We start from the raw sequence: 12,378 nt of genomic DNA, 5'->3' as shown, positions 1-12,378 counted from the left end.
TGTAATCCTAACTATTCATAAGACCTCATGAGGGGTTGGAAGCAGGGCTCAGTTGGTAAAGTGCTAGCCACTGAGCAAAAGCACCAGTACCAAGTTCAGGTCCTGGTCTCAGACCTTAAAAAAAAAAAGAAAGAAAGAAAAACAGAAAGCTGAGATCTGAATGTCCTGGTTCAAAGCTAGCCAAGGCAGACAAATCCTAGAGACTCTTATCTGGAATTAATCAGCAAAAAGCAGAAAGTAGAGGTGCAGCAAGTATGAAGGCACTAGCTTTGAGCAAAAAAAGCTCAGGGACAGCTCTCAGGCTGAGTTCAAGCCCCAGTACCAGCAAAAAAAACTAATAAAAAATTTTAAAGGCAGGGCCAAACTATACAATATTTTAAAAATATTCACCTAATTCATATTGAAACTAAGGACAAAAGTAAACTGATAATAAAAAGATACCAAAACATATTCCATGGAAATGGTAACCAAGACAGAAAAGTACTATCAAGTCATATATAAAATAAAGGATTTATATAACAAAAGGATCAATTTAGATAAAATAACATTTAATAAATGCTTTTATTTGTATTATGTTTGTTTATATTATTTATATTTTACATCTAATAAAATGTTTAAAAATACACATAACATCAGAGCTCAAATACTTAAAGCTAATTGGCAAAACTGAATGAAGCTAGCTCTACAATAATGGTAGGACCCTCAAATATTATGTAGAACATTAGACAGAAACTCAATAAAGAAGGAGGAACCTTGAATAACATTATAGATCAATTGAACCTAATGCATATTGTGAAAAAAGACTGTCTTTTCTATCAAAGTGTACTGCTTAAAAGTTCCTATTTTGGGGCTGGGAATATGGCCTAGTGGTAAAGTGCTTACCTCACATAGGTGGAGCTCTGGGTTTAAGTCCTCAGTGCCACATATAAAGAAAAAGCCAGAAGTGATGCTTTAGCTCAAGAGGTGGAGTGCTAGCCTTGAGCAAAAAGAAGCCAGGGACAGTGCTCTCAAGTCCTGAGTTCAACTGCCCAGGACTGGCAAAAAAAAAAAAAAAAAAAAAAAGGTCCTGCTTTGGCCTCCTGGCTTGCCTCCTGTTCAGAAAAAGGGAAAGAGGAACTGCTTTGGGATAAGAAAGGATTTTTTGAAACAAAAGGTAGTCAATCTAGTCCCTTGTCAAGATGGAATTGGGACTTGCCCTAGATTGTTCAAGAAATAGCAGAAGATGTGGGTATCTTTTCAGATTACTAGAGAACTGTTAATCTTATTTGAAAAAAATCACTTTATGTAAATATGTCTTTTCCTATTCAAACTAGCAAATCCCAAACAGATTGTGCACCTTATCTCAACCATTCTGAGCAAGGGGCAGGTCCTGCTGCCTTAGAATAAATATCAGAGCAGACTGCCTGCTCTGTGTGCTTGCTTGCTAGATTTTTGGCCAATGTAGTACCCTTCTACACAGAAGTAAATTCTGCCTTTATTTTCATGTCTATTGTTATGACTCCAAGGGTTCATGAAGAGCATATTTATAACATGTATACACAGAACACTCCATGTAATATATATTCTTCTCAATAACACAAGGAATATGCACCAAAATACACAATATTAGTATATAAAACAAATCCTAAATTCAAATTGCAACTCTGCAAATTACCTTTTCTGTTGACAATAAAATCAAACTTAAAAGCAACATCTGAAAGAAAAACAGAAAATGCATTTGCAGAAAATCAACCTACATAATCAGTGGGTCCAAAAAGTAACAAAGAGCCAGTGCTGGTGGCTCACACCATTTTTAATCCTAGCTACTCAGGAGGCTGAAATCTGAGGATAACAGTTTGAAGTCAGCTTGGGCAAGAAAAAAGTCTGTGAGACCCTTATCTCTTAATCACCAAAAAGCTACAAGTGGAGCTATGGCTTAAGTAGTAGAGGGCTAGCCTAAAAACAATGAGAGACAGAACTAGTACCTGAGTTCAAGCCCCAAGACTGGTGCTACACACATACACACACAAAATAACAAAGAAAATGAGAAAATGCTTTGTGGTGAATAAAAGCATAATATTCCAAACATACAGGATGCAACAAAAGCAGTGCTAAGACAGAAATTTATAGCAGTAAATGTCTAAACTTAAAAAAAAAAAATCTGGAATCAAGTTCAAACCTGCAATCCTACTTAAGAGTCTAAGATATGGATGATTTTGACTCCAGGCCATCCCAAGCATATGTAAGACTTTCAACCAAAAGAGTTGCAGGCAATGGGTATATACCTATAATCCTCACTACATAGGAGGCTGAGATAGAGAAGATTGCAGTTCAAAGCCAGCAGAGACCGAAAAATCTGAGACTATTAAGACTAAAGCAGCTGAACATCGTTACCAGCTATGACCTGTAGTACAAAACTAGCAGTCACAGTCCAGGCACAGAGGCTTGCTTTTTGCCTAGGCCCATCTCAAAATAAGCAGTTCAAAAAGGGTTGGAGGGGGGCTGGGAATGTGGCCTAGTGGTAAGATGCTTGCCTCCCACACATGAAGCCCTGGGTTTGATTCCTCAGCACCACTATAAAGAAAAATCCAGAAGTGGCAATGTGGCTCAAGTGGTAAAGTGCTACCCTGGAGCAAAAAGAAGTCAGGGAGAGTACTCAGGCCCTGAGTTCAAGCCCCGCGACTGGCAAAAAGAAAAAAAAAAAGGGTTGGAGGCATGGCTTTTGGCTTTTGGTACAACACTAGCCTAACAAGCAAAAAATAAATTCAAGTCAAGAAACTAGTATTATACCATAAAGTATAAAAAGAACCAATTAACCCCAAAGTAAGTAAGAAGAAGAAAACTATATATTAGCCTAGAAATAAGATAGAGTAGAAAAGCAATCTTAAAAAATAATCAGGGGCTGGGGATATAGCCTAGCGGCAAGAGTGCCTGCCTCGGATACATGAGGCCCTAGGTTCGATTCCCCAGCACCACATATACAGAAAACCGCCAGAAGCGGCGCTGTGGCTCAAGTGGCAGAGTGCTAGCCTTGAGCGGGAAGAAGCCAGGGACAGTGCTCAGGCCCTGAGTCCAAGGCCCAGGACTGGCAAAAAAAAAAAAATAATAATAATCAAGGCCAGGCACTGGTGGCTCACACCTGTAATCCTAGCTACTCAGGAGGATGAGATCTGAGTATCCAGGTACAAAGCCAGCCCAGGCAAGAAAGTCCATGAGACTCTTATCTCCAATTAACCACCAGAGAATTGGAAATGGCACTGTGGCTCAAGTGGTAGAGTGTGGGCCTTGAGCTGAGGAGCTTAGGGACAGCGCCCAGGCCCAGAGTTCAAGCCCCATGACCAACAAAAAATTTAAAAAAAAAAAAAAATGGGGCTGGGAATGTGGCTTAGTGGTAGAGTGCTTGCCTAGCATGTATGAAGCCCTGGGTACAATTCCTCAGTACTACATACACAGAAAAAGCCGGAAGTGGTGCCGTGGCTCAAGTGGTAGAGTGCTACCCTCGAGCAAAAGAAGCTAAGGGACAGTGCCCAGGCCTGAGTTCAAGCCCCAGAACTGGCAATATAAAATAAACAAAATCAATCACTAGTTTTTTGATTATCAATCAAAAAAAGAAGACTGAAAGTATGACTGGGGGTAAAGCACCCACAAGCAAGTACAAGGTCCTGAGTTCAAATAACATTACTCAAAAAATAAAAATAAAAAATGAAAAGCATCAATCATACTGACAAAACCTTAGTTAGACTAAAAAAGAAGATTCAAATAGCTAAATTTGGAAATAAGAGAAATATAGCTCTGTAGGTAGAATGATTGTATTAAATTAAAAAAAGAAGAAACATACTATGAACAATTGTAATCCTACTGACTGGATAGTCTAGAGGAAACAAATTCCTAGGAAGACACAACCTACCAAGACTGAATCATTAAAAAAAAAAAAAAATCTCAACAGCCAATGACAAGAAAAATAAATCAAAACCTCAAAAGAAAGAAAAAACGGGGCTGGGAATATGGCCTAGTGGCAAGAGTGCTTGCCTTGTATACATGAAGCCCTGGGTTCGATTCCCCAGCACCATATATATAGAAAACGGCCAGAAGTGGTGCTGTGGCTCAAGTGGCGTAGTGCTAGCCTTGAGCAAAAAGAAGCCAGGGACAGTGCTCAGGCCCTGGGGCTCAGTCCAAGCCCCAGTCAAAAAAAAAAAAAAAAAAGCCCAAAAACTCCAAGGTAGGCACCAATGGCTCACACCTGTAATCCTAGCTCCTCAGAAGACTAGGATCTGAGGCTCGTAGTTCAAAGTCAGCCTGAGCAGGAAAGTCCATGAAATTCTTATCTCCAATTAAACACCAAAAAAGCCAGAAGTGGGGCTATCAACTAATAGAGCACTAGCCTTGAGGAGGGGGGGGGGGAGCTTAAGGACAGCACCTGAGGACCAGCACCAAGAAGGGAAAAGAAAAACCCCAGACACTGGAAAATTCTACAAGGCAAATTCTAAATATCAATTCTAAATATCACTCCCTCCCACCAAAAAGGAGGAGGAAAAAGAACACTTCCAAATGATTCTATGAAGTCATCATTAGTCTGATAACCAAGACCAGACAAAGAACTGCAAAGAAAAACACTATCAGACCAATATCCCTAATGAACACTGATATAAAACTTCTCAACCAAATATTATCAATTCAACATGACAAACAATTTATGCATGGCCAACTGGATTTACTCCTAGAATGAAAGGATGATTCATACCAGGAGTATCACACCCAAGTTCCAAGTACAAAGTAAAATAAATGAGGACTAAATCAAATGAAAGAGCTTCAGCACAGCAAAGAAAACAACAAAATGAAGAGAGCCAGGTGCCCATGGCTTACACCTACTTAGAAACTGAGATCTGAGGATCATGGTTTGAAGCCAGACAAGGCAGGAAAGTCTGTGAGACTCTTATCTCCAATTAAGCAACAAAAAAAAAGCTAGAAATGGAGCTGTGACTCAAATGGTAGGGTGTTAGACTTAAGGAGAAAAATATAAAAACAAAACACTCAGGAACAGCACCCTGGTCCTGAGTTCAAGCTCCAGGACTGGCACCAAAAAAAAGACAGGCTAGGGAAGAAGCTCAGTGGTAGCTTAACATGCTGGGATCAATCCCTTGCATCACCAAAAAGAAAATAAGAGGACAAAATGGGAGAAAATACTTACAAACCATGTGTCTGATATGGGGTTGTCTTTGTCTTATATATGTCTATCTGATTTGGGAAGGGATAAGGGGAAACACAGAAACAGTGGGATAAAGGGGTGAACCAATCCAGCAGTGATACTCACTAGTCACTCTGTTGGAAATGAACTTTACAACTTGGGGGAAAAGAAGGGATCAGGAGGAGAAAATGAGGAAGGGGTAACACTGTTCAAAAAGAAATGTACAAGGTTGGGGATTTAGCTCAGTAGAAGGGCACCTTGCCTGGCAAGTGCAAGGCCCTGAGTCCGGCCCTCAGCTCTGAAAAAGGGGGGAGGGGGGAGGGAGAATGTATTCATTACAATAAAACTAAAATTTTTAAAAATGACACGGGGTTGTATCCAAAGTACCTCACATAACTCAATAAAAGAAAAACAAATTTTGGGTTCGATTCCTCAGCACCACATAAACAGGAAGTGCGCTGTGGCTCAAGAGGTAGAGTGCTAGCCTTGAACAAAAAGAAGCCAAGGATAGTGCTCAGGCCCTGAGTCCAGCCCCAGGACTGGCGAAAAAAGAAAAAAAAAATGGCAAAGATTTGAATATTTCTCTGAAGGTGATGGTGAGGGGAGGAGGACACAAAGAAAATGGCCAGCTGGTATATGAAACCACAATAGAGTATCACCTCACATCTGTCTGGATGGCTACTATAAAAAAAAAAAAAAAAAAAAGAACTAGAGGGGGGCTGGGGATATGGCCTAGTGGCAAGGGTGCTTGCTTGCCTCTCATACATGAAGCCCCGGGTTCAGTTCCCCAGCACCACATATACAGAAAACGGCCAGAAGTGGCACTGTGGCTCAAGTGGGAGAGTGCTAGCCTTGAGCAAAAAGAAGCCAGGGACAGTGCTCAGGCCGAGTCCAAGCCCCAGGACTGGCAAAAAAAAAAAAGACTAGAGGTGATCAGGTGTTAGAAGGGAAAGTTTGCACACTGTGGATAACTTTGAAAGTTTACAAAGAAATCAAAATGGGGCCCACAATATGCTAAAGAAAAAGATAACTTTTTGTTTTTAAAGAAGTATATGCTTAAGAAAAAGCCCTTATAGCTGGGTGTAGTGGCTTACATCTGTAATTCTAGCTACTCAAGAGGCTGAGATCTGAGGATCGAGATTCAAAGCTGGCCTGGGGAAGAAAGTCCGTGAGACCCTCATCTCCAATTAACCACCAGAAAACAGGAAGTCACGCTGTGGCTCAAGTGGTAGAGTTCTAGCTTTGAGCTGAAGAGCTCAGGGACAGGACCAAGGCACAGAGTTCAAGCCTTGCACTATTAGCTAATGCTTATAATCCTAGTTACTCAGAAGACTGAGAATGCATTTGAAGACAGCCCAGGCAGTAAAGTCTATAAAACTCCTTTTCCAGTTAACTAGCAAAAAGCCAGTATAGAAACATGGCTCATGGTTGTAGAGCACCAATCATGAGCAAGCAAATCAATTAAGAGCTTCAGGCTTTAAATTCAAGCTCCACTACAGACAGACAGATAGACACAGACACACACACAGACACACACACACACACACACACACACACACACACAATAAAGAAACCAAAATAGAACTATCATATGACCCAGCAGTCCCAATTCTCCAAATATAAAAAAAAGAAATGAAGCCACTACTTCACAAAGATGCCTATACACACTGTAGCATTACTCATAGTAGCCAAATGTGTGTGCTGTGTTAACAGCACAGCAGCACAGAAGAGGGAAGGTGCTTTGTTATGGAAGATTAGATAAGTGGGTGACAAGGGGCCCGGGCTCCTTAAATGAGTCTGCAACAATTGGTGATTACCTTAGCCTGCTCTCCTGTATGTATGGAGATAAAGTAAATGTATAATCCTAAAATGTGAGCAAGACATAAATAGCAGCACTAGCTTCCTGAGAAGAAAAATGTAGTAAGAATTGGCCTACATGGTTGCTATCTCTTCTTTGCTACTGATTGTGTAAGTCCCTAAGTTGGAATGATGCAGAGATACTTATACACATTCCTCTAATGGCTAGAGTTCTCATATCCAGGTGTGAAGGCTGCTGATCTAGGCTTGGTGGAAGAGTGCTTGCATAGTATGCAGCAAGGCAACCTCAACACTGAAAAACAATAATTCTTACAACTCAACAGTAGACAAATAGCACAATTACAGAATGGGCAAGAGATCTTAAAAAAAAACATTTCTCCAAAGAAGGTACACAAATGGCCAATAAGCACACAAGCAATGTTCAACATCAGTTGTCACTGGGAAATACAAAAGTACAGTAAGATAACAACTTTAAGTGCTGCTGGGTTGAACCTGAAATCCTAGCTTCTCAGGAGGCTTAGATCTGAAGATCACATTTCAAAGCCAGCCCAGGCAGGAAAGTCCATGAGACTCTTGTTTCCAATTATCCAACTGAAAGAAGAAAAAGGCCTCAAGCTGTAGTTACAGCTCAAGTGGTAAAGTGCTAGCCTTGAACATAAAAAGCTCAGGGGCTGGGAATATGGCCTAGTGGTAGAATATTTGTCTCATATACATGAAGCCCTGTATTTGATTCCTCAGCATCACATATATAGAAAAAGCCAGAAGGGGTGCTGTGGCTCAAGTGGTAGAGTGCTAGGCCTTGAGCAAAAAGAAGCCAGGGAAGGTGCCCTAAGCTCAAGCCCCAGGACTAGCAAAAAAAAAAAACAAAGAGAGAGAGAGAGAGAAAAGCTCAGAGACATTGCCCAGGTCCTGAGCTCAAGCCCCAGAACAAGCACCAAAAATAAATAAATAAATAAATTTTTTAAAAATCACTTTACATGTACTAGGATAGCTACAGTTAAACGTCAAATGCTGGGGGGCTGGGAATGTGGCCTAGTGGTAGAATGCTTGCCTAGCATACATGAAGCCCTGGGTTAATTCCTCAGTACCATATATACAGAAAAGGCCAGAAGTGGCACTGTGGCTCAAGTGGTAGAGTGCTAGCCTTGAGCAAAAGAAGCCAGAGACAATGCTCAGGCCCTTAGTTCAAGCCCCAGGAGTGGCAAAAATAAATAAGTAAAAATAAAATAAAAAGCCAAATGCTGGGCTAGGAATATGGCCTAGTGGCACAAGAGCTCGCCTCATATACATGAAGCCCTGAGTTCGATTCCTTAATACCACATATATAGAAAATGGCCAGAAGTGGCGCTGTGGCTCAAGAGGTAGAGTGCTAGCCTTGAGCAAAAAGAAGACAAGGACAATGCTCAGGGCTGGCAAAAAAAAAAGTCAAATGCTGGTGGACATGATGTGGGAATCTGGAATTTCATATAATCCTAGTAGGGACATAAAATAGTGCAGCTACTCTGGAAAACAATCCAGCAGGCCCTTAAAGGATAAGTATAGAATTACCATATGCCCCAGTAATTCTAGTAGCCAAAGATAAATAAAGCATCCATCAGCTGATGCATGCTGATATATGGATAAAATCCTGTGTATTTATACAATTATTCAGCTACAAACACGTATGAAGAACTAGCTAGACATTCCTATAATCTCAGCCACTCCAGACAGGAAGATCAGGAGGATCTCAATTTGGCCTGAAAAAAGTGTGACCCTATCTCAGAAACAACTAAAACAAAGTGTTGGAGATGTAACTCAAGTGGTAAAGTGTCTAATCAGCAAGGATGAAGCTCTGAGTTCAAGCCCCAGACAGGCCCAAAAAAGACAAAGGTACAAAGAATTGATACATGCTATACAATGAATGAATCCCAAAACCAACAAAAGAGGCCAGTCACAAAAAAAAATCCACATATATTATAGTTTCATTTGTATGAAATACATAGAATACACAAATCTGTAGACACAGAGTAATAGCCACTCATAGGAATAAGAGATATTAACTACTGATGTATACAGAACTTCATTTAAACAAAATGTTCTAAAATCAACTATAATAATAATACCAATCTATGAAGATAATGAAAGCTACTGAATTGTATACTTTAAATTGCATGAATTACTATTTCAATAAAGCCATAAAGTATTTTTAAATCATTCAGTAGTTGGAGATGTGGCTCTTTTTGCTTTATTTTTCCAAAAGGACTGTTTTCCCTGGACTACAATCCTATTTACAACTTCCCTCGTAGCTGGGAAATAGGCACAAACCAACACACCCAGCTTCTTTATTGGCTGAGATTAGGTCTTGTGAACTTTATGCCCAGGCTGGATTTGAACCATGATCCCCCCCCATCTCAACCTCCCAAATAGCAAGGATTACTAACATGAGTCACCACACCTGGGCAAAAAACAAAATTAGGATTGCACCCTGTTGCATGTTGCCTGACTCTCCTCAGCCATCATGGCATCCCTCTTCAACTCTCCATTAGTTTGTTTAGATTGTTTTTCTATTCATTTTTTACTACCCTCATGGCTCAGTTTCCTAATAGCATTAAGTGTATTTGATGCTGCAAGTTCTGGGGGGACACATGTCCACCTGCAGTCAATGGCTTTCTAATAAGGACTCCAAATTTGACCTCTCAAAAAATTAATACATTGAAATAATGAAAAGCAAAAGAATTTTAAAACTCTAAAGAGCTGTTTCCTTGGATGAAAAATAAGCCCCTCCCTAGTCAAAACAAGACCAAAAGAAACATAATTACACAATACTGGAAATGAGAAAATCATATATGAAATGAAAAAAAAAAAGAATGCTGTGTGGCACTCTGTTATAGTTAAACAGAAATCCCCGTTAAAATGAATGATTTTCTAGGGAAACTACAAATTACTAGAACTTAAGCCTAAACTTAATATAAATTACAATCCTGAAAGGAATCCAGATGCCTAGGAATCATATTCACTGGTGATATTTTCAAACACAAAAGAACTCCTATATAATTGTTCTAGGACTTAAAAAATAGCCAGTGTCTTTCATAACAATGGTGCAAGACTAAGTAAAAGGTTCTTTCTTCTGTGAAATGGTAACCTGCTAAGGTGGAAGATGTTGAACACTGGATGGAGGCTAGAGATTGTAAGTGAAGGAGGTAAGGGAATACATCAGGAAATGTAAAGATTTCCAAACATTATTCACGACTACATTAAAAGTTAAAAAGACCAGCCAGGCACTGGTGGCTCACATGTATAATCCTAGATACTCAGGAGGCTAAGAGGATCTCATCTCCAAGCGACCACCAAAAAAAAAAAAAAAAAAAAAAGGCCAGAAGTAGAAGTGTGGCTCAAGTTGTCAGAGAGCCAGCCTAAAAAAAAAAAAAAGCAACAGCATGTAGCCCTGAGTTCAGGCCCCAGATGCATGTGCTCGCTCGCTCCACCTCCTCTCTCATGCATACGCATACACACATACACATAACACACACACACAAACACAAACACAGAGAGAGAGAGAGAGAGAGAGAGAGAGAGAGAGAGAGAGAGAGAGAGAGAGAGAGAGAGAGAGTTAAAAGACCATCAGGAAGCTGAGATTTGAGGCTCTTGGAACTCGACTCAACACTTGAGCCACTCCTCCAGCTAGGTTGTGCTACTTGAAAAGCAGTATGATACACACACACACACACACACACACACGTGTATATAATGTTTCAAAGTCATCTTCACAGATCAACCCTAAACCCAGCTCCTTCTCCTTTGTCCACAAAGCACTGTGCTTTCCAGTTTTCCGGAGTGTTTGGAGATTCGGTACTCGAACTCGCTCCCGTCGTCTGGAGACCCCCACCCACTACAATAACTACCAACGAAGGTGCAGAGCCTCTCCCGACCTCACTAATTACTCCAGGGAGTTCAGGCACAAATTGAGACTCGTTTGTTACTGGTCTCCCCAACCAGCTGGATCCCAGGCAACGAACGACTCGCGGGGGAACGACGCGGGAAACCGTAAGCCCCACCTCCTGGCAACATCGTTAAACTACTCGCTCTGGGGAATAGGCAGGGCTCCTCCGAACACCTGCCGCAGTTCAAAAGGCCGCCCCCCCCTCCCCGGGGAGGGGTGTGCTCCAGACGTGGTGACTACAAAAGGAGGACGGCAAGCAAACAGGCCTCAGGGGCTAGCAGCACCCCCGGAACCCGTAGCAAAGCGGGCTGCCTGTCAGGCACGGTGAGGGGCCTGTCCCCGGCGCGCGCGGCCCCTCGCCCCGGCCCCCGCGTGGCCCCGCGCCCGGGTCCCGCTCACCTTCTCCGCGGAGGTCAGCTCGCCCGTCAAGTAGCTGTGCCTCGGCGGAGGCGGTGGAGGGAAACTCGGGGCGGGGGGCGCCTGCAGCCAGGCCTTGGCCTCCTCGTCGTCGTCGTCGTCATCGTCATCCACCTCGGCGTCGGTACTCTCACGGGACTGAGGCTGGAACTCGAGGTCGAAATCCAAGTCCACCTCCGGCCTCACCTCTTCCTCCACCTCCACCACCACCACCGTCCCGTCCGACTTAGACGAGTCCTCCTCCGTTACCGCTTCTTCGGCCACCACCGCTTCGTCCACTACCACCGAAGCTTCGTCCTCCGGCGCCGCATAGTCTTCCACGGTCGCGTAGTCTTTCACCACCGCATAGTCTTTCACCACCGCATAGTCTTTCACCGCATAGTCTTTCACCACCGCATAGTCTTTCTCCACCATAAAGTCTTCCTCCACCGCGTAGTCTTCCACAACCACATCGTCGTCCTCCACTGCAAGGTCGTTCACTGCCGGCTCTTCCTCCTCCCCCTCCTTCTCCTCCTCTTCTTCCCCCTCCTCCTCCAGCTCGCCCGGCCACGGCAGGTCCTCGGGCTCCATGTTGGTGTCACGCTCAGGGCGGCTGTGGTGAAGGAGGAGGAGGAAGAGGAGGAAGAGGAGGAGGCGAGGGGAGGGGGCAGGGAAGGGAGGGGAAGCGAGCTGACTGGCGGTTGCGAACGCGCGCAAGCGCAGATATTGGCTCTGCCTCCCACGGGGCGGGGCTTAGAGCGCGCGCGCGGGTTGCTAAGGACGCCCCGCGGGGCGGGCCGAAAGGTGACGGGGTGGGGATTGCCAGGGGTGACGTCACCACCCACCAGACTCTCGTCACTGGCTGGGACTTGGCTCATAGTACAGTAAGCTCACAATAAACCCACCCTGGGCTCCTCGGGAGGCGCCTAGAGCCCTGCACTGGGAGAATTTATCCCGGAATTTTTTGCCTCTTGCACCGAGAAATCAGGTACTAGGATAATCACGCTCAAAAATTAGAGATTTTTTTAAAGATTGTATATATGTTTATCTGAACTAGAGAAGGGAAAGAAAAATGAGGGTG

The 12,378-nt window shown here is 42.9% G+C and overlaps 1 protein-coding gene across 1 annotated transcript in view; it reads right to left on the bottom strand.

Annotated features, from left to right (window-relative positions):
* Window positions 1-11,933, bottom strand: part of Alms1 (ALMS1 centrosome and basal body associated protein) — a 146,751-nt gene extending 134,818 nt beyond the window's left edge. The window contains exon 1 of the mRNA XM_048352749.1: window positions 11,301-11,933. Within this exon, the coding sequence (XP_048208706.1) occupies window positions 11,301-11,888 (588 nt within the window). The 5' untranslated portion in view covers window positions 11,889-11,933. The remainder of the gene's footprint in view (window positions 1-11,300) is intronic.
* Window positions 11,934-12,378: the final 445 nt, after the last annotated feature.

The sequence above is a fragment of the Perognathus longimembris genome, chromosome 8 (assembly GCF_023159225.1).
Source record: "Perognathus longimembris pacificus isolate PPM17 chromosome 8, ASM2315922v1, whole genome shotgun sequence".
Lineage (NCBI taxonomy): Eukaryota > Metazoa > Chordata > Mammalia > Rodentia > Heteromyidae > Perognathus > Perognathus longimembris.
This window is presented reverse-complemented; position numbering and strand designations above follow the sequence as displayed.